The sequence below is a fragment of the Melozone crissalis genome, unplaced genomic scaffold (assembly GCF_028551555.1).
Source record: "Melozone crissalis strain CALT ecotype California unplaced genomic scaffold, PUWL_Pcris_2 ptg000036l_1, whole genome shotgun sequence".
Lineage (NCBI taxonomy): Eukaryota > Metazoa > Chordata > Aves > Passeriformes > Passerellidae > Melozone > Melozone crissalis.
In genome coordinates, this window is record NW_026535814.1 from 13,278,378 (window position 1) to 13,298,697 (window position 20,320).

Sequence of the window (20,320 nt, forward strand, 5' to 3'; positions counted from 1 at the left end):
ACCCCACCCACAGGCCCAGGGGGAGAGGAAAATACCCCTTGCTTCCCTCCCCATCCAGGCTCTCAGCTGGCCCCCCAGCTCCCCATCACCTGCAGATTGCAGAGTTGTGGTGGATCGATGCACAAGCTGCATCATTGCCCCTAACCATTCTCTGGTCCATGACTATAAAGAGGGCCAGGCAAACTGCAACAGGCAGAACCGTGCCACCCTCAACCTAACACATTCCAGCACCTGCAGGATTGTCCACTTGGTGTCACTCACCAGGCAGGGTGAGGAGACATCCCTTGGACTGGTCGTGCCACAGCAGGTGCCTCAGGTGGTTCTGGATGGGGAGGGTCTGGCTCCGGGGCTGCTTCACGCCACATACTAGCCCCAACTGTCTGGGCCACCAGCTGGAAGACGGACTTATCCAAGCTCAGCCAGCCAGAGGGCAACCTGGAAGGAGGAGACAGAAGCAGTCAGTGGCAGCAAAGCGCACCCAAGGAGACAGAGCAGGTGCTCTCATGGCAAGGTCACGCCTTAGAGGTTTGGCCTCACACACTGAGTGCACTGCTAGGGAGTGCCCCGGGTCTCCAGGCAGGGAGGGCTCAGATCTAACACCACAGCCTGGACTGGGAAGGACATTTCCAGTGGTCATTTTCAGGAGCAGTAAGGGTGAATAGAGGGAGAGGCAGTGCACAGGGGTCTCAGCTACTGGCAACTTCACCCTCCTCCCACACCTGTTGTAAGCAACAGTGATGGCTCTGTGTTCTGTTCTCAACATATGGTTTTGGGAGGGATGGGGTAATAATGGTGCCATGTAGCAGGGTTTAGATGCCAAGGCAGTGACAGAGCTGAGGCAGAAGAGGAAAGCCTATGAGATAGACTGAGCAAGGATATGAGAGGAATTAAGGCAGGCTGGCAGGACTGTGCAGGGTTACAGACCCTTGATGTACCACCATGGTGTTGCCCAGTGACCAGCTCATGGCCTGACTTCCACCTGTGCTGCCATACTCCAGGTTAACCAGCCCTTCTCAGCCCCAAATCACCCCTGCCCTTACCTGTTTGGTTGTCTGGGCTCTTTTTGTACCTTCCTGGACCCAAACAAGTGTCCCCACTTGATGGGCTGGCTGCCCTCTGATGCACTGGTGCTGCTGTCCTCTTGGGGGGCTGCTGCTGCTGCTCCCACTCTTTGCTGAGCCTCCTTCTCCTTGCTGCGCTTTAGTTCTGTAAGCACAGAGTCTGGGGGGCTGCCCATCCAGAAGGGCCAGCTCCGTTCCTTCACCTCTTCACCGACTACTACCTGCTGGGGCTTTTCCAAGGGCTCTTCCACAGCTTCAGGACTTGGCTTGCTGTCTGCCTTGGGCCTCTCCTCCAAGGTGCCCTCAGCAATGGGACAAGCCTCTGCACCCTCCACCACCCCTTCTCGGGGAGGTGGTGCCTTCTGGGTCTCCACTGACCGGGGTGCAGGATTCAAAGCTGCTTTCTTCTTCTCCGAGCGGATGAACTTTGAGCCTTCGGCTGAACTCTCAATGTAAATCTGAGAGGTCTGCATGAGCTGGTACCACCAGCCTGCCTGCTTGTCCTTCTTCCCCTCCCATGTGCTCTCTCGCATCTTGCTCTGCTCTTCCTCCCTGTCACCTTCTCCGCAGGAGGCCCCCACTCCCTTGACCCTCTTCTCACTCACAGCTTGCTGTGGGCTGTGCCCTGGTGAGATGTCGCCATCTCTGGCACCCCTTTGGCATGTTTCAGGGGCGGTGCTGCAGCCATCAGGATCCTCACTGCTGCCCCGGGTCCGCATCAGCTGCAGGGTGGAGTGCACGGAAAGCAGCAGGTCCTGCTTCACACGCAGCAGTTCCTTTTGCTGCTGCTGCTCTTTGCCCATCTGCATCAGGTGGTGCTCGAAGAGGAGGTCTAGGTTGAAGGGCAGCAGGGAGAGCGGCTGGAGTAGGAGCAGGAGCTCCTCAAAAAGAGGTTGGCACACACTGTGAGACAGGCACAAGAAGCCCACTGGTTGATAGTGTGCCAGGATGATGTCTGTAGGAAAAGACATTAATTAGAGGAGATGCTCTTGCCACCATTGCCGAGCCACCACAAAGCTGCTGAAGCTATGAGGAAAGGAGATGCACACCAGTTTTTGGTCATAGTGTGAGAGACTCATGCCTGGGTCAGGGAGCATCAGATGCTCTGTGACCTCTCAGCAACTGGCCCAGACAGAGCTTTACAGTTTTACCTGCAGCCAGGACTTGCCTGGCAGACCTTTCAGTCCAGATAACCTCTGCCACCAAATGCCATGGAAGAAAGATGGGAATAACCTGACAGCCCCAGCTTTTGCTCACACTTCCAGGTCTTAATTATGGTTTAATAGATGGCTGTCTTCTACTTCAGAAAGCCAGGATAAGCACAGACCCTATTCTATTCTATTCTGTTCTATTCTGTTCTATTCTATTCTATTCTATTCTATTCTATTCTATTCTGTCCTGTCCTGTCCTGTCCTGTCCTACTATAAAACAGGTACATCCAGTAAAATCTGCTTTTTGTATGTCAGGTTTTCCTTTCCATTTCTCCCTATTTTCCATGCCTGAAAAGTTTCAGGTAAGTGTGCACATCTCCAGGCATACAAAACTCTTAGGCACTGGGCAGGGAACATAGAAATTTGGGGAGGCATAGATCTGATCTCCTGCAGATGGACTGAGGGATCTGCACTGACAGCCTTGGGTACTAGCTGTGGGTAGGAAGGAGAATGGAAGTCCAGGTTCAGGTGCAAGGAGCTGTATGATGCTTGGACTTCCACCTGGGATTTTCCTGCTACATTGAGACTGTGTAATAGCTTAGTCCTTCATCTCAGGGCAGAGAAGAGCAGCCCAAGCTGAGAGAGCAACAAGACCAACACATTTCCATCCCATGCTCTATTTGTGTGCAGAGTTTGGCTCCCACTGCAGCCCACAGCCTTCAGGCTCTTACCTTCATGGTTGTAAAGGTGGTTGAACCAGAACTCCAAGGACCGGATACTGCAGGAATGGAAAATTAGCAGGGTAAGAAAGAAACAGTGAAAATCCATTAACCTCATTCATCCTCACGGATCTGCCACAAGAAGAGTGGCTGGAAAAGGGCATTTACAAGGCATGAGCTTGTGAACCTGAGGGAAAGGACAGCGGCTTGCTCCCATCAGCATGCCTTGATCACAAACACTCAGCCCTGTCACTGAACATCTACACAGCTTTAAATGTGCAACTGTAACCACGAATAACCGTGATTTCTCACTGTTCTCCACCTATGTCCTTGATAGAGCTTTGTTTTGGTGAGAAGAAGCTGCTGTGGAAGAAGCAAATGATCTACAAAACTAAGATCAGTGCTGGTAGCTCAGCCTAAAATATGCCAGTGGAGGAGAATGGGGTCACCCTGTGTGGGGAGAGCTGGGCAGAGCTTGTTCCTGCCTGGGGAATTCTACAGAGTTCCCAGAGATCTTGGGAACTCTGTTGCCACTGCCAGAGCTGTTGCTAACCACCAGAGAGGAGCAGGGAAATGCCATCCTAGCAGTACTTATCCCTTCACCCATAAAAACATATCACTGCCTTCCTCTGTTAAACACAGCAGAGTGTGCACATTCCCTGTGCAAACCAGAAGGGCCAGTCTGGAGTCCTGGACCAGGGCAATTTCTCCTTCAGAACCTCACACCTTGGGATCTGTTGCAGCTCCAGGAAACAGTGGTTTAAAGAGGAATTTCCAGGAGTAATTTCCAACTCATACATATATTATGTCCAACCTCATATGAAGTTGGACAGAGTTTTCTCACCTGATGTTTTGGGGCTAAAACAGACTGACCCAGTTCTTCCCTTGGCTACAGCCACTCATTCTCACTCCTGACCTGGAAGGAGTTCTGTGAGGCTTACAGCTTCTTCCTTCCCTAGCCTGCTTGTGGGAAGGGACTTCCCAGATTCCTAAGTTTGTTTCATGATCAGCTGTGCCTGCCTGCAGTCAAGGACAGGGAGATGCAGCCACCCCAGGGGTCCTGCTTACTTGAGGAGGCCAAAGATGAACGCGTTGAACCGCATGGTGTGGTTGGTGAGCTCTGTGTACTGGCTGATCTTGCTGTAGAGGCTGTGCAGCAGCTTTGTGGAGGGCCCTGTGGAGAGAAGCAAATTGTTGAGATTAGCTGTGGTGAGCAAAGCCAAAACTGCACCACAGGATGGAGCATCAAGGCAAGACAGACATTGTCTGGGCGTCCATGTCTGTGTGTGCACTGCATCTCCACCACACCAATGTGAGCTCATTCCATACCAACATTAGACTGCACATGGGAGATGGGCTGTGATCCATCCCAGACCACCACTCCAAAACTCTGGGAGAGTTTCACTACCAGGACCTGCCTTCCAGACTTCAGTGACAATCACAGCCACTGGCTCACAATCAGCATATAAAGAGAATATTGCGGTGTATAATTTGGGGTGTCTGCAGTCATCGACATAACTGCACAGCTGAAGATTTGCCATAGTCAGGCTATGAGGCTTCCCAGTATGATGCAGAAATCAATGTGGAATTAATTTTGCTGGGGTTTTTTCCTTCCTTTTTTTATTGGTTTGGCCTGTTATGGGAGAATTTGCACATTTCAGGGGAAATGACAATAAATACTTGGGAAGAACAGCATAGTGTCCCTCCCTTCTTGCAAGAAATGGCACATGTGCACCCTGTTCCATGCAGGAAAATGGGTGTTTTGCACCCCCATCCTTAGAGCCAACCTTCCCCAGCACCTCCCAACCACAACTACCACAGGCACTGCTGCCCAGCATCCGTACCTAGCTGGGTGGATGCCTCCACCACGCTCCAAGGGATGTTCCTCCTCTGGCCAATGATCATGTCCAGGACGTAAGCCTTGAGCCCATCACTCAGAATGTCCCGGACAGCTGGGCACAGGTATTTCAGGATGAGATGCCCCACATTGGGGCTCACAGAGCTGTTCCCAAGTTTGGCCTAGTGGAAAACAGGCAACAGAGTGTTGCTAACCGTTTTCAAGGTACAGGTGCATGGAAACAGTTCAGTCCCACTACAGACACCCAGCAAGCAACATCCAGGCAGCTCCTTGAACATGCAGGGTCTTTGCTTTCACTCCTGATGCTTCATACACCAGTTCTGGATTGCTCTCTGCAAGCTCCTCCCCAGGCTGGGAAGAAGCAGTCACTTGAAAAAAGAATATCCTAGACTGGGAAGAGGATATCCCAATGAGAAAGGATGCCTGGGTCTCCCAAGAGGGATAACAAGGCTTTCCTGCTGGAGGAAGAAAGGAGCTGGGGATATTCCTGCTGCTGTAGATTGTCTTGTAGCTGATTTTGGATTAGGAAGCACCAACCCACATAGAGCTACCAGCACTGAGGGGTTATAGAACACTTAACTCAGTGACATGTCAAGCTCTATCTCCTGGAGATTACTGTAAATATACAGATAAGGGGAAAATGGATGGCCAGAGCTCAGACTGAGGTGAAGAGGAGGCATGTAAGAGCCCATGTAAGAGCCCAGCACCAGCAGAGCAGGGACACATTCTGCTGCTTACAGTCTTTGAGCTGCCAAGGGGTCTATCCAAATGGGTCAGGCAATGGTGCTCAGGGCACAGATTTTACCAGCTGAGCTGGAATTATACTGACCAGTTGGCACAGGTTCACAAAAGCCCTGAACTGAAACTGAACTTGGCTCAGGAATAATCCTGTCAGATCCACTGAGCATGGCAGCAGCAGGGATGGATGCTGCCTTTTGACAGGTGAATGCTCAGCCTTGGCACATTGATGTATAAAGAAATGCGAGGTTAAAACCACAGCATTGTCTGATAAGCAAAGTAATGGGAGAATGTTGCAATTATTCCCCAAACCTACACTGCAAGTATTGGAAATTCACAGTGAAGCCCTAAAAAGCCATGGGAATCTCAACAGCTCCAGTTATGCTGCACAGCAATCTCTGCATCAGAAACAGCTGTAATTAGGACAAAATTACACTGGGCTCTGAGATAAGATTGAATGGTTTTGGAATCTGTCCCAGTCAGGTTTCTCCTTGGGGATGGCATGCCAGGGGAGTTGTCATGTCCAAATAGTGTCACATTGCTGCCCAGAGTCGCCTGACTGAAGCCAGGCATTCAGCACTGAGAGGAGGCACCACAAACATGCTGGGTGTCACAGGACTGCAAACAATGCCTGCTACAAACACAAGCAAAATTGCTCTGCTTCTGTGTTATTCCAGAAACGAGGGATGAGGGGAGCAAGGGCCTAACACAGCCATTTAGATATACTCTAAATACGCTAAATGTATTCATGGTAAGAGCTACCATGGGTGTGACCAGCTGCCCCAGATGGGTGAAGTCTGATGCACTATTTTATCATTATTAAAATTATTCAGTATCTCATATTAAAATGTGAGATGCTGAGGGATGGGGAACACTGCACTGTACCCTGGCACCAGTGCCAGACCAGAGTCATGGGACATGTGAAGGAGGGAAACACATCTCTCCACTGTGTGAGAAAAAAGAGCTGGTGTGCTGCATCAGATCAGAAGGGCAGCTGGTCTGGTGTTTCCTCTTATAAAGAGCCAGAGTAAGTACATAAAGAAAGAGTTAAACCAGAACAAATGTACATAATACTTGCCCTTTATACTTTCACACCCTACAACTACTTTTTTGCTACTCCTGCCTTTGTTAGATAACCTGTAGTTTTTGACTAGAAGAGAATGGAGAGGCAATCTTGCTCTGTACTCTCTGTGCCACCCAGAATGGAGTTGGATGCAAGACATACCTTCACCCCTGGATCCCTGCTGGTTCCAAAGTGAGCCACAATCAGGTCAACAGCAGTGTTGATAGCCTTCACAAGACCTAGTGGAAAACAACAGGTCAAAGAGCTGTCTGAGGGGCTGCTGGGATGGGCTCTGCAAAACACTCCTGGAAATAATCACATATAGGGGCACTGCAAGCCCATGTCTACACACAAGCCCTCTCTGCCAAAAACCATGCAGAGACTCTCCTAAATCCTCACCAAAACTCTTCCTGCTGGCTCCAGCACTCACCTATCAGGCTGCCAGTAGGACAACCTGTCAAAATTCCCAAGGGTCACCTCCACACCCCATGCCTGAGGCAGCAGAGATGGGATCTGAGGCAACGTGTCTTTTGCTGCCTTGATGCCACAGGCTGGCAGGGCAGAAGCCTTGCATTTGGCAGGTTCTGTCATGACTTTCAGTAACAAGCCAGTGGTGTATAATCTGTCACCTGCACCAGGATAATGTGAGAACAGAACTGAAACAGAAGAGAAAGCTGCCACCTGGTAATCATGAGCACATAGCTGGCAAAGGCATGGGAACCTTTCTGCACATCCCTTGCCTCTGAAATGGTAACAAATCAGCTGTCAAGTCCTGCCAGCCCTGCCCCTTGCATGGATCCCACCACAGCCATATCTTGCCTTGCTCTGGAGTCTTTTCTCCCACCTTTTTATATAATTGATACAATTTTATACTAGTTATGTAGGACTGAACAGACTTTTAACCTAAATTACAAAATCTCAGGTTAGCACATTGCAACATCATACAGATACACACAGGTTTACCTTTGTACACAGAGCCTGGGGCGGCAGCATGCCATGCCTTAGGGTCACACTCCTGTGCCTGTCTGCTCTCTCTGCCCATTCCTGTGCACCTAAGATCCTTTCTAATCACATTTCCTGGGAGAAGCAGCTCAAGCACACTCCATGGCACATTACATGGTCCACCAGAGATGGTTGGACTCACCCTTCTTCTGCAGCAAGTCGATGGAGATGGACTCTGTGTTGCCATCTGGGGAGAGGCAGAACTCAGCAGGAGGTTTCTCCGCTAGCGAGAAGTAGTCAGGGAAAAAGTCATTGTAGGTAAGCTGGAGTTGCCTCATAGACTGCCCTGCAGGGATAAGACAGAGGGGACAAGAATCAGCCCCAGTCCCACACACCCAAGCAGCAGTTTTCATGCCACCTGTCCTCTGCTGGGACAGCAAGGCTACAGGCCTGCGGCTACCCCAGCAGTGGTTTGCAACATGTGCCTGCACAGCTGATCCCCCATGGCCTACCCAATACCACCTCCAGCTTGACTGGGAGCCCACAGGTTCTGGAAGATGCTGCGGGAAGTTCACTCCCATGGGCTAGGGCTAAGGGAAACCTTGCTGCACCAGACTTCCCATGCTGCTGCAAGCAGGGTCACAAGTCAGCACAGAGAAAATCATTACTTGTGGCACACAGGCAGCCACAGACAACAACCTGCACGTTTGCTGCTGTTCTCTGGGATGGCCTCTGTTTTCAAAGGGTGACATACATAGGAGTTCTCCCATGTGCTTGACTTCTATCTGTTTGACTCTGTGCTATGCATTTTCCCTTGAAAGATGGAGAAACTGTCTGGGTTGGCAGAGTGAGGTATAAGGCTTTGAGGAATTCCCTCCATGGCTTGAGGCTAGCCTGTAGAATGCTCTTCCTCCCACAGACAGACCACACTGTTCTCCCCACAGGAGTGTCAGAAGTTCAGTCAAAAGCAGCCTGTCCCTGTCAGCCCTTCCTGCAAGGTTCTGGAGGACAGGGAAGACCTTAAGGGCAAAGCCTGCAGAAGACAGAGTCCTGTAAAGGTCTTTAGTGCTGTCAGTTGCCTCATGAAATCTACAGCTCAGCACCCAGCACATTGTCAGGGCTGGTGCAGATGGTCAGGCACCATGGGGCACAGATCTGAGATCTCCAAGGGCCCAAACTCCTGTATGAGACAAACTACAAGCTAACCACAGTCCAGGAGCACTTACTGGGGTCTAAGCAGGCTCTTGGGCCATTCACTTTGCCCTTCAACCCAGCTCAGAGCTGGACCTGACTGCTCTCACCTCATGGAGAAGGAAGGCCCCACAAAGATTTGAACGAGTGAGGCAATTTTCACCTTCCTCTTGAACCCTTCAGCCTCACTGCGAAGAGATGCATCACCCCTCCTGCTCTGAGCAGGCACAGCAGTGATGAATCCAAGCTTAAGCTGAGCCTCAAGGAAACTGAGTCCCAAGGTCACCTCCCAAGACCCCCCGGCAGAAAGGTGGTGCGCACCGTTCAGCTTGCAGTGGAAATGGCTGGTGCTGAGAGCGCCAGGGAGCTCAAAGATGGGGTTGCCCCGGTTCAGCCGAGGCTCTTGCTGCCTCCTGTCCAGGCTGCCCGCTAAGCTGGGCAGCCCTGAAACGCGGTCCAGACCCAGGGGGTTCCTCCGCCTGTACTCCCGCCACTTCAGCGCTTGGGGGGAGAGGTGGTTCGCTGGGATGCCGCGGGCAGTGAGCACCAGACAAGATGACGAGAGCACACGGGAGGATGCGGAAGGGAAACGGGAAGGGAGAGCAAGAGAAAGACGGAGGACAGAGAAAGAGAGACAGCACATTACTCAGAGGTCCAGCAGCATTTCAGGACATTAGCACACGCACATGGAGACAGGTGGATGCCACTGCCTGGCAAAGCAGGGCAGGAGCTTGGGTGCCCTTGCGGATGCAGGCACAGAGGCAGCAGGTTTGGGGTGCAAGCACCTGGCATGGGGTGCTGTAAGACCAGCAGCCCACACTGCACTCTCTGGAGACACAGTGGAGTTGGGACTGGAGAGACATGCTCTCATTGCAGGTCTTCCTGCAGCATCCAGATGCACTTTTATCCTGGTCTGTGGCTACAGGAAATGGTGGCACTATAGGGAGCAGACAGAGCTACAGGGACCTGTAGATGCTCCAGACTAGCAGGTCCTGGAGGATGGGTACCTACCATTGACAGGCCGTATTCCCATGCTGCTGAGGGGACCAGAGCTGCTGGTCTCACTGCCACTTCTCCAGTGTGAATCTGCATGGCCTCCTACTCTGCTCATGGACATGCCACCCACTGAGAGGGGCGGGAGCGACCCACTGTGGAGGCGGTATTCGGAAAGTGGTGGGCTTGGCTCAAGCGGGGCCTCCTTCTTGGGAATCAGCTTGGGGTTCTCCTTTTGCCTCAGGGTGTCAGCTTTGGTGGCTTTGGAGGGCTGCATGGCACTGACAGCAGGAGATGACCTCGTGGGAAGCAGGTTAGCAGAGATGGGGCAGGACCTGCTTCTGGGGGGCTGGCTGTCTTCAGCTCTCTCAGAGGTGGGCGAGGAAGAGGAGTCCACGCTTTGGAAGAAAGGCACGTTGCACCGCACGGGGGAGTAGCTGCCCAGCGGGGACGGACGGGTTGTTTCGGGGCCAGGCTTCTTGATGCCCCCATCGCCGCGTGAGGCAGCTCCGTCTGCTGAGCGCTGCTGGGTCACGAGCGCGCCATGGGCCTGGCTCCCCGCCACCGCCGCCTGCTCTGCCGAGGTGGCCAAGGCTGAGCACTGGGACGTGGAGATCTGCTGGCTGGCAGGCCGGTTGCTGGACAAGCTGTAGAGCTGGGAAAGGCTGGAGGCAAAATGGCTGTGCAGGGCACGTGCCTTGGGTGGCTTGCTGAAGTGGTGCTGAAAAACAAAGGGCTGGATGGGCAGAGTCGTGGGACGCTGGTCCTTGCTGTAGCGTACCACAGGCTTGCTGTCTGTGCCACCACCTTCAGGGAGAGAAAGGGGAAGAAAGGGTGAGGAATGGGCAGAGTAACAATCATCCTTAGCCAAGCAGAATACAGGCAAAAGGGAATGTGCTCTCTGTTGCAGGAGGAAGAAGATGAGCTAGAGGCCAGTTACAGAGTGGTTCAAGTTTGAACTGGTTGCACACATCAAGGGCTGGCAAGATAAAAGATATGCGGCCCCAAGTGCAGAGTTCCAGATGTTTGGAAGAGCACAGCACTGCACCAGGACCTCGTCTGTCCTGGCAGGGTCAACATCTTCACATCCTTTCCCAATCTCTTGTCCCCTGGACAGCACAAAGCCATGGGATCAGGTGCCTGCCCTTGAGCTGCCTCTGCCCAAGCAGTACCACAAAGTCAAGGCCCAACACTGTGTAGCAGAGTCAGATTTCTCATCCCAAAGGACCGTCCCCTCCCACATGCACTGTGGACTTGCATAGCCCAGCACAAGCATTACATGCAATAGCACTGCAGCTCTGCATCCTGCATCACAATATATTGGTGCTGTAGCAAAGGCTGCCTGCTTCCCTTTCTCCCTCCCTATTCTTTTCACTGTAACTGCCCCCACTTTGGAACACAGAGCTTCCTTCATCCTTCATGCCTCCGCCAGACCTAAACAGGACATTCCCAACATTCCACCTCCAACCCTGGAAAGTGCCAGCCTGCTCCGCAAATGATGTGCTAGGAGGTCCTGAGGGAGTGTGGTGGGCTGATCTACATGCCTCCAGCTCCTGGTGGAGCCACAAATATCCTGAGGCACACATCTGAAGTGTGACACACTGTGCATTCAGTGCAAAACACGCAGCACTGGGTCTGTATGTGGGGCTGACTGAGATCCTTGATCAGCCCTGGTGTACAAGCTGCCTGCAGGGTATTCCAGACTTTTCTCCCTGTAGCCAGCTTTTAGCAGGGCTTGCTTTCCCTCTAGCCCCTCTCAGAGCCTCTAGGCTTGCACGCTGCTCTGGAGCACAGCAGATATGCCTCCATCTCCAGCTGCAGGCAGGAGCTTTCTGCCCAGCCCTGATGCCTGCCTTGCTGTCACAGTGCAGAAGGGGGGACCCCATTGGCGTGGTGGGCAGCAACTGCTGGGACATGTTATTCTGAAAGCTCCTGTCTGTGCCCTCTTCCCTGAGCAGGGCCTGCTCCTTCCAAGCCCTCCCTCTGAAGCTAAGAGGGCTGTAGCCATGCTGCCCTCCCCCAGCACAGACCTGCCTTCACTGCCATCCCACACCAAGCACACATTCAAGGCTCAATAAGCAAATAGGATAATAACTAAAATCCTTTTACTCCAAAGGACAAAATCTCTCCTGCCTCTGCCATGGCAATAAACCACATGTTCTCGCCTCCTGCTAGATATTTTGAGAACATTAAGTGGAGACAGTCTGTTAAGGCACAAGAATTTTTTGACATAATAGGGGCTATTTACTGCAGTGGTCTAGTTACAGGCATTTTAGAAGGGCTTTTACCTGTGAAGCAGGTATAATATCTGCCTGGGGCAGAGACAGAAGTCTCCCACAGTGCTGGAGAAAGGGCCATACTTCCAAAGGGAATGTCACACAGCTTCCCCATGAGAACAAGTGACAGCAATATCAAGGTGGAATACAACTCACGTATTACAGCTTCCCCACAGAGGTAACTGTGACAGTGGCTCCCCCTGGGAACCTTTGCTGCGCAAATCCACAGCACTGTGGGAGACATGACCAGGATATTCCAGCAGAGACATACAGACTAGACTCTGCAGGACTCACACTGTTAAGTCCAAGCAGAAACTGTGTGAGCTTCCAGGACCTGCATGGAAAGGAGACTGCTGGCTATGCCTCCTCCCTTTCCACCTCTGCCCCACATAACTCCAAAAAAGAAAGGCTGTGACTATGACTCTGCTGAGCATTTTAACATCTCCGTCTTAGGAGCTAAGGGCAGGTGAGTCTCATGGAGAAGCACAGTAAATGCCCTGGAAGGGATACAACCCTTCAAGCTGCACAGACTCTCTCAGTATTAATGCCATGTCCTTGCTAACACAATGTGAGAGGCATGAACAAACCCTCAGGAAGCTTTACAAATACAAGGACAAGACACTTGCCCTGATATGAGACTTGAAAGTCTTCTGTGACAAAGCACAGCAAGGCTTTGTCCCAGGGTCTGGCAGACCAAGAACCAAACTGCCCCAACACTGGTCTCTTATCACCATGCAGGTTTCCCTGCTGCTCCCCTCATATCCCAATGAGCTGCCTTTCTTTTTTACTTCTCCCTTCTGCCTTGTTTGGCTCCTTACCGTCTGCTCGGGCTCTAACATCTTTTTGTCCGTGGCCACTGGCAGAGCCACCTGAGAAGCTGGCATCTGCCTCCGTCAGCAGGGAGAGAGAGGCTTGCTCACCTGCCCCATGCCCACTGGGGACCTTCTCACTGGAGACGGAGTCTTTGGTGGAACACAAAGCCTGGCTGTCCCCAAAGGCATGATTCAAACAGAAGCCCTCGCAGCTCCGGTTCAGGCCATGGATGAAGGGCATGGGTGGAAGACTCTGGCTGCGCCGAGCTCTTTCTTCAAGGAAGGTTGGGCAGTCCCGCTGAGTCTCAGGGATAGGAGAGAACTCCAGGGAGGAGTCACCGCTGGAACGGTGCGGTGGGGAGGTGCCGTTCTTCTTCCGTCCTTTAGCCAGTTCAGCGAACGATGTCACCCTCTTGGGGGGAGAGCTCTGAATGGGTATGGCTGGACTCTCACTCAGCTTGACTGGGCAGCTCACCATGCGCTCCAGGGAGCCCAGCCTGCTGCCAGGACTCCTGTCCAGGTTCTGATCATAGCTCCTGGAGCGCTGCCGGCTTGTGTTGAGGTTTGGTGGTGACACATTGACATAGACCTGACCCTCAATCGTGTTCTGGCTGGATTCTCCCTTTGGCTCCTCTTCACTGCACTCTACATTGCCTTCTTGTCTCAGGTCGGGCCTTCTGAACAGATAGTATTCTGTGGGCTGGGCTGGGCTACCCTTGGTCTGGTCTTCTGAGCAGCTAGTTATGGAAGATCCTGCAGGGCTGGGGGATGACTGGGAAGACAAGTCACACGTGACTAACTTATAGTAATTCTGAGTAGCCACAACAAGCCGTGCTTGGCTCTGGAAGCAGGCAGTGAGGTCTGAGCTCTCCGATGTGCAAGGCTCACAGTGGAGGTGGTAGGAATTGCAGTTGGCATCAAGGACAGGTGAGGAGGAGTGTTGACACCCACACACCTTTCCTGAACTTTCTGGGTTATGTGACTCGCAAGACATCTTGGATTCAGTGGGTGATGAGTGTAAATCCAGGTAAAAAGCTCCTGTGTCTGAGTGGCTGCAGAAGGAAGAGTCACAGGACAGGTTAGCTGAATTCAGGTTGGATTGAGGCTGACCATTCATTTTGTTGTAGAGAGCACTGAAGTTCACCAGGACCCCATCAGAACTGTTGCAAGAAGAGTCACTGATGTAGCCCATCTGTTGGTCAATCACTTCAGACTGACTTGATGAACTGTAGCAGCGACAGTGCTGGATCTCTGAGCTGGAACAACTGCATGTCCTGTGCAGGGCATCCTGATTCCTCAGTGGTTCACCCATGTTCTGGTTCCACTCCTGGTCACCACTGTCGAAGGAGAAGTTGGAGGAGCTGCCACGATGGCAGCTGCATTCATCCAGCTCCATGCGCTCCGAGGCCTGATGGCACCTGTTTGCATTGTTCCTCTTCTGGATGTCGTCACTGCCGAGTTTGTCCTCCTGCCCATCCACCACACCAGACCGGCTGGCCATGTTCCAAGATTTCACAATGTGGTTGGAGTCGTGGAGGTGGAAAGGGGGCAAGGCCAGATCCTGCAGACTGAAGGGAGGCTTGCCATCAATGAGTGAGTTGTGAAGGTGGAAAGATTTTTGACCCAAGTCATCCCCAAAAATACTGAGGTCTTCACCCTCACTCAGTAGGAAAGGGTTGTGTCGCTTACTGATGCTAGGGACAATCAGATCCCTTGCTTTTCTTTCTTTGTGATCTGAGGCCTCTGCTGAGGTTTCAGAGGTCTGGAGAAAGCTGCTGTACACCAAGGAGTCAGTCTGTGAGACGTCTCTGTCTGGAAGGGCAGAGGTCCGTGTAATGCTGAGCTCTGGCTGGCAGAAGGGGTTGGTCCTTTTGCTCATGGAGCAGCACTGTCTATCGGGGACCTGGCAATGCACCAGGGGAATGTGATGGACAATCAGCGTCTCACCAGTCAGTTTGGGTGGACTATCCATAGTGAGGAATACTCTTCAGGGCATCAGTGAAGCTGGTACCACCCATGAACAGGTAGGGCTGCACATGAGAGGCAGGGAGGACACTTCTCATGAGGGAGTTCAGATACCTACAGAGAGACAAAATCACAGAGGAAGTCACCTCTCAGGAAAGGCAGTGGCTATTTAAAGCATCCTTGGTTTGACTGAAGATTTCATGTGTTGACAAGGAACAAACAGACTGGCTCCTTGTCAGCACAAGTCCCTGAGCACAAGATCCTTCTTCTGGGAAACAAACCATCACAAAGTAAAACAAACACGTCACCCTCCATGCGGGCTCCTGGGACAACATTTGTGATTTCACCTGACCCCTCTCAAAGATACCTGAAGAGAGTAACTGATTTCAGTCAAGAGGCCAAAGGGCTGCACAGGATTTGGGCCAAACAAGACCTCACTGCAGATGGCACTGTGTGCTCACAGGAACACCACACAGGGTCTGAAGGGAAGCACTGCACTCTGGTGAGAGCAGTCTATCTTCTCACACTGGATTGAACAGTGCTTTGTTCTTTGCTTCCTTTTAGGTACATTGAACTTTCCTTCAAGAACCAAACATGGCAAGGTCTTGCAACAGACACACACAAATGTCCCGGAAGAGACTGGAAAGAGGAGCAGACTGGAACATAAAAGCAGCAACAGTCATTCCTTTCCAAAATCCAGGAGACTCCAAGAGGTCCTGAGCCCTTTTAATGATGCCAGGGGGACATGCCAAAATATGCAACCACTTATGTACACAAGGATTTCCCCTGTGAAAAGGAGTGGATGACCTCAGTGGGACCATGGGGAGCCACTGGCATTGGTCAAATAGGTCCCATACAGCACACTGACTTTTGCTGACCTTTGGCTGATGGTGAAACCTCAGCTCAAACTGGTCCCTGCTGTGGTCTGGGAGGGAATCATATCTCTCTGCCACAGTATCTGTGTCTTTTACCTGCTTATTACCTGCTGCACTTCACAACAGTGCGACTGTCACAGTCCCAGGAGCCACACAGGCAGGGCACAGCACAGGCAGGGCACTGAGAGCCCCACTCTCCCTGTGTTCACAAAATAGCAGGTTCTTACAGAGCCAGAGGAATAACAAAATGGTTTGAGCCGAAGGGATCTTAAAGAAAATCTTGTTCCAACCCTTGTAGGACCAGGCTACTCAAAGCCCCATCCAATCTGGCCTTGAGCACTCCCAGGGATGGGCCAATTTCTGAGCAACCTGTTCCAGTGCCTCTCCACCCTCACAGTAAGGAATTTCTTCTTAATATCTAATCTAAACATGCCATCCTTCAGTTTAAAGTTTTTCCCTCTTGTCCCATCACTCTCTGCTCATATCAAAAGTCTCTCTTCATCTTTCTTGTAGATGTTCACCAGTGTTTGACTTGGGAGAGCACAGCACAAACCCAGTTCTCCCGCCTCACCTAACCCCAAGGTCCAGCCTACAAGCACCTCCAGCACAAGTCTGGAGGGGGTTTTCCTCTTGCCTTCCCTTCTACAGATCAGATAATCCAACACAGACAAGTGCATCAGCAGGCAGCTAAGGCATCAAGGAGAGGGAGAAACCACAAAAGAGAGCAGTGATCCAGGATGAGTCTGAGAGATTAAAAAATGACCTAATGCTCTCACAGATGAACCACTTGTTCTGAAAACCTTGGCCCAAGCACCCTTGGTCAGCATTACACATCCCAAAACTCAGCCAGGCATCCCCAGTGATCACTGCACCCTGAATATTGTATCCTGGTATTGCTCTGGACTCCAGGGCTCCCATCACTGGCCTTCAGGCTCCAGAAAGTGGTATTCACAGTGGCTTTTGCCTACCTTACCTCACCTCAGCATTTGTTACTGTGGGGTGATAATGGATTTGGAGCAGACCTGCAAAGGCACGTGGGAGCACAGGAGGGAAAGTGAGAAATGTGGGTTAAATGAAGTTAGAACAAGAGTATGAGCAATGAGACAGCTACACAGAAACATGAGGAACTTCACTTCTTTCAAGGTGTAAGAATAGCAATTCGAAGATTATAAAAATGATCAAAAGAAATACTTTCCTCCCACGCACAGCAGTGCTTCTCACAGACACAGGATGATGCTGGCAGGAAATAAAAACACAAAGAGGGACACAGAGCTAATGTTTGCAGTAAACATCCAATAATGCAAGTTAATGCTAACACCAGTGTCAGAGAACAGAGAGGCCTTCTGGTAGATGGTAGCAGAGTCTTACATGGCGGGAACACTCTCCTACATGTCTGCTTCTCCTAGGATGTCTCATCCAGGTTTATGCTCTGAGGAAGAGAGGACCACTTGGACCAGGTGGTGGATATCCAACTGGACCACTAACTGTGCAACCCTAAACTCCCCCTCATCTGTAGTCTCCCTAAAACCTCTATTAGCCTTTACACCCCTTTCAGGTATGTAAACACCTGTGTTACACCTTTCAGGGAAGTAAAAGCTGTAAAAAACCTTTCAGGGGTGTAAAAGCCTTTGCCTTACAAGCCAAAGTCTTACACGCCTTTGGCTCCTTTCCCACAGCTGCTGCCACAGAGGCTGATGTCTACTCAGCCCAGATCCTGGGGGACAGATTTTCTTCATCAAGGATTCCTAGGATCCCATTGCTCAAGATCCACTGTGGATAACAGCAGCTCCTGACTTGAGGGCGCACGCACACACACACACACACACACACACACAGAGACACTCTTGCTGGAAGGGTGTTCCTGCCTCAATTTGGACCCTGTGCACCACTGATGGAACAGCGGGAGCTCTGAGTTTATTTCTATTGCATTCAGCAGAAGCCTATCCTGTCCTCCCACTCCCACCTCACAAGCATTTTGGGTAAAAAGCTGATTTCTCAGTGCCTGTCTTCTCATGTAGTTCACCCCACCTTTGTTCCTGCTGTTGTGTCTGATTGTAATGCTCACATCACATCTCTCCACCAGGCTTTGCTGTATTTCAAGTGCTGCCACAATGCAACCACCTGAACAGCATAATTTTGTAGATACAGACCGTGACGGCAGCGCACTTTTTTGCTGAAGCACCAGGTCTCTGCTGCCTCGGGGAAATGGCTGCTTGGAGCAGGCTCCCAGCACCAGCACCCATCTGCTGACAGGCCCTGCTGAGCAGCACACAATTCACGTCAGCACAGAAGCTGCTGTGGGAGGACAGGCTCGCACAGACACACTTTGACATTTGACGGTGAAATGTCAGCGCTGACACGCAGCCATTTCCCATCTGTCTCTCCAGTGCTGTGGTTGCAACACAGGCTCTGCCCAGCTCTCTGGCTCCAGCAGCAGCACAGGCTCCCCGGAGGGCTGCAGCTCACTGCCCAACAGAGACCCTGCAGCAGACAGATGCCCATCCTGCCCTCACCCACGACCTGCTCCCAGCACCAGGCTCCAAGGTGCAGGATCATAGGTGACATGCAGACAGCTCCTGCCAGGAGACATTCTGATGGCTTCCCTAGGGATAGGCACGACATTTTGTACCATAGCTATTCCTTTTCTCTGCCCTGCAACCTCTCCCGGTTTCCTCTGGACTTAGGGGTGCAGGGAGGTTGGCAATGGCACTGCCACCAGAGGGATTCTTCAGTTCCCAACACCACAGCATCCTCCCATGAGTTGACCCTTCCTTATTCTGGAAAACTGCAGAAGCATCCTTCCTCTTCCTACTCAGGGTCTGCTACACTGGGATTGACGTTGGGGAATAAAATGCAGCAAGCAGACCAGTTTCAGATCTTGCTGGTTTTGATCAGTTCTTCATGAAGCCCTCACTTCACTTTTGCAACAGGAAATTTACAGATGTGGTTAGGCAGTTCATACCTGAACATCTTTTGCCAAATCAGTTAATTCTTCTTATTGTTGTCATGAATCCTGCTCAATGCTTCACACATGAGAGCAAACACAGCATCCAGCACCGATTCCTGCCTACAGCAGGGTGTAATAGCAGTGCAAGGCAGGGAGACATGCAGGGAGCACCACGACTCTAGACACGCCTATACATCAGCCATTTTATCTTCAGATGTCAGAATTCTTGCCTTCTCCATACTGACACCATCTGCTGCAACATGGCAGATATGGGTTGTTTATTCAGGGAGCTCTTCCTTGAGGTGCTAATGGTTACCCGGAGAAGGGCAGGGCCACATTGTGGATGCTTCATTCCAAACACGATAATACAGAGCAGGGAAAACAGCTTTTTGTGAGATGCCTGCATTTGGTACAGAATTGTTCATAAATGATTGTTCCCCCACAGAAATAAATACACACAACAAAAACTCCTTAGCTGCAGCAAAGCTCTAGGTAAAAAGCAGGTGAGTGCTGAGCAGCAAAGGATGGTTCAGCACTGATCTGAGAGCTGCCTATCAGGTCATGCCTGAGCTTTAGAGAGGAGGCTGCATGCTGCAGGTAACAGGAGCATGCAGATTCCTTTGGGCTCTGCATGCCATGCCTTTTCAGTCCTTGCTGACCACCACAGAGAGGCCCTCAAATCCCTCTCCTGTCACACCCCTAAGACTGAGGACACTGTGCTAATTCAAAGGTGGCTGGTGCAGCTTCACGGCTTCTCAGCCTTGGGTACCAACTCCTGCCTCTGCAACACTGCTGGGAAGATGCAGAAGCCACCAGACCTGGCTGCAATTGCCTCCAAGGGCTGATGAGTTATGTGTGGTGGCTGCACACCTCCAGGCATACTCTGATACTTGTTACGGCTCCAGCCACAATTCTAGGAGTTGTAGAGCTGAACCCTTAATACCCTGCTCTGCTCAGTGCTGTCCCCTGCATATACATGGGGCAACAGGGTTCAGCTCACAGTAACACAGGCTTCCTCCTAAAATGTAATAGATTGGAGGAGGCAGGCAGAGATATGAGAGATAAATGTGATTTTAATGTAAAAAGACTGCACATAGAGCACAGAGAATGAGGAAGCAAGCACAGCATCATCAGAACTGTCAGCTGGAGGCAATGCTGGCTTTCTGGAGGATGGCTTTTCTGAACAGATTATTGTTTCTACAAGCCTCAGTCACTTCATCCATGAAATTGAGTGTCCAAAGGAAACCTTTAACTGTGAGGGTTATTGCTGACTCCTTCTGCATGGCTTTGGTTTCACTGTCATCATCACCTTCCTCAGGCAGACCAAAATTCATCATGTCATTCAAGGGTGAAATATGCAAAAACAGGGTTAAAAGCTAGGCATTCAGTTTCACAGAAGAAGCAGGAAAAATTCTTTTGTATTAGAGCTGCCTGTTCTTTGAGGGTTGTTCCATGTGAAGCCCTGACTCCTACAACCCATTTGCATTAACATGCCTGAAGAAACCTCACAGCCCTACAAAACAAGCACCAGCAGCAATGCTGCAAAAAGCAACAGTTTGTGTGATCTTGCAGACAAAGGCACAATACAGACATCTCCTCTTTCCTCCATGGGAGAGATATTTTCAGTTTACTCCCTGCATGTCTACCTCCAGGCAAAAGGGCTGGGAGACTGATCCAAACTGAAAACCACCCTTCAAACCCTGTGGGGGATCTCAGGGCTCACTGCATC

At 51.3% G+C, this 20,320-nt stretch overlaps 1 protein-coding gene across 7 annotated transcripts in view; it reads right to left on the reverse strand.

The window, feature by feature from the left end:
* The window catches only part of RUSC2 (RUN and SH3 domain containing 2), a 56,904-nt gene that overhangs the window by 1,640 nt on the left and 34,944 nt on the right, over positions 1 to 20,320 (reverse strand). For 5 of the 7 annotated variants that reach the window (XM_054283325.1, XM_054283323.1, XM_054283326.1 and 2 more), the window contains 10 exons: positions 12,811 to 14,883; positions 9,735 to 10,523; positions 9,045 to 9,245; positions 7,735 to 7,878; positions 6,753 to 6,829; positions 4,776 to 4,950; positions 4,000 to 4,105; positions 2,944 to 2,990; positions 1,041 to 2,016; positions 262 to 435 (listed from right to left, as the gene is read on the reverse strand). In XM_054283325.1, the coding sequence (XP_054139300.1) occupies positions 262 to 435; positions 1,041 to 2,016; positions 2,944 to 2,990; positions 4,000 to 4,105; positions 4,776 to 4,950; positions 6,753 to 6,829; positions 7,735 to 7,878; positions 9,045 to 9,245; positions 9,735 to 10,523; positions 12,811 to 14,776 (4,655 nt within the window). In that variant the 5' untranslated portion in view covers positions 14,777 to 14,883. The remainder of the gene's footprint in view (positions 1 to 261; positions 436 to 1,040; positions 2,017 to 2,943; positions 2,991 to 3,999; positions 4,106 to 4,775; positions 4,951 to 6,752; positions 6,830 to 7,734; positions 7,879 to 9,044; positions 9,246 to 9,734; positions 10,524 to 12,810; positions 14,884 to 20,320) is intronic. The other 2 variants (XM_054283327.1, XM_054283328.1) reach the window with 2 other exon arrangements.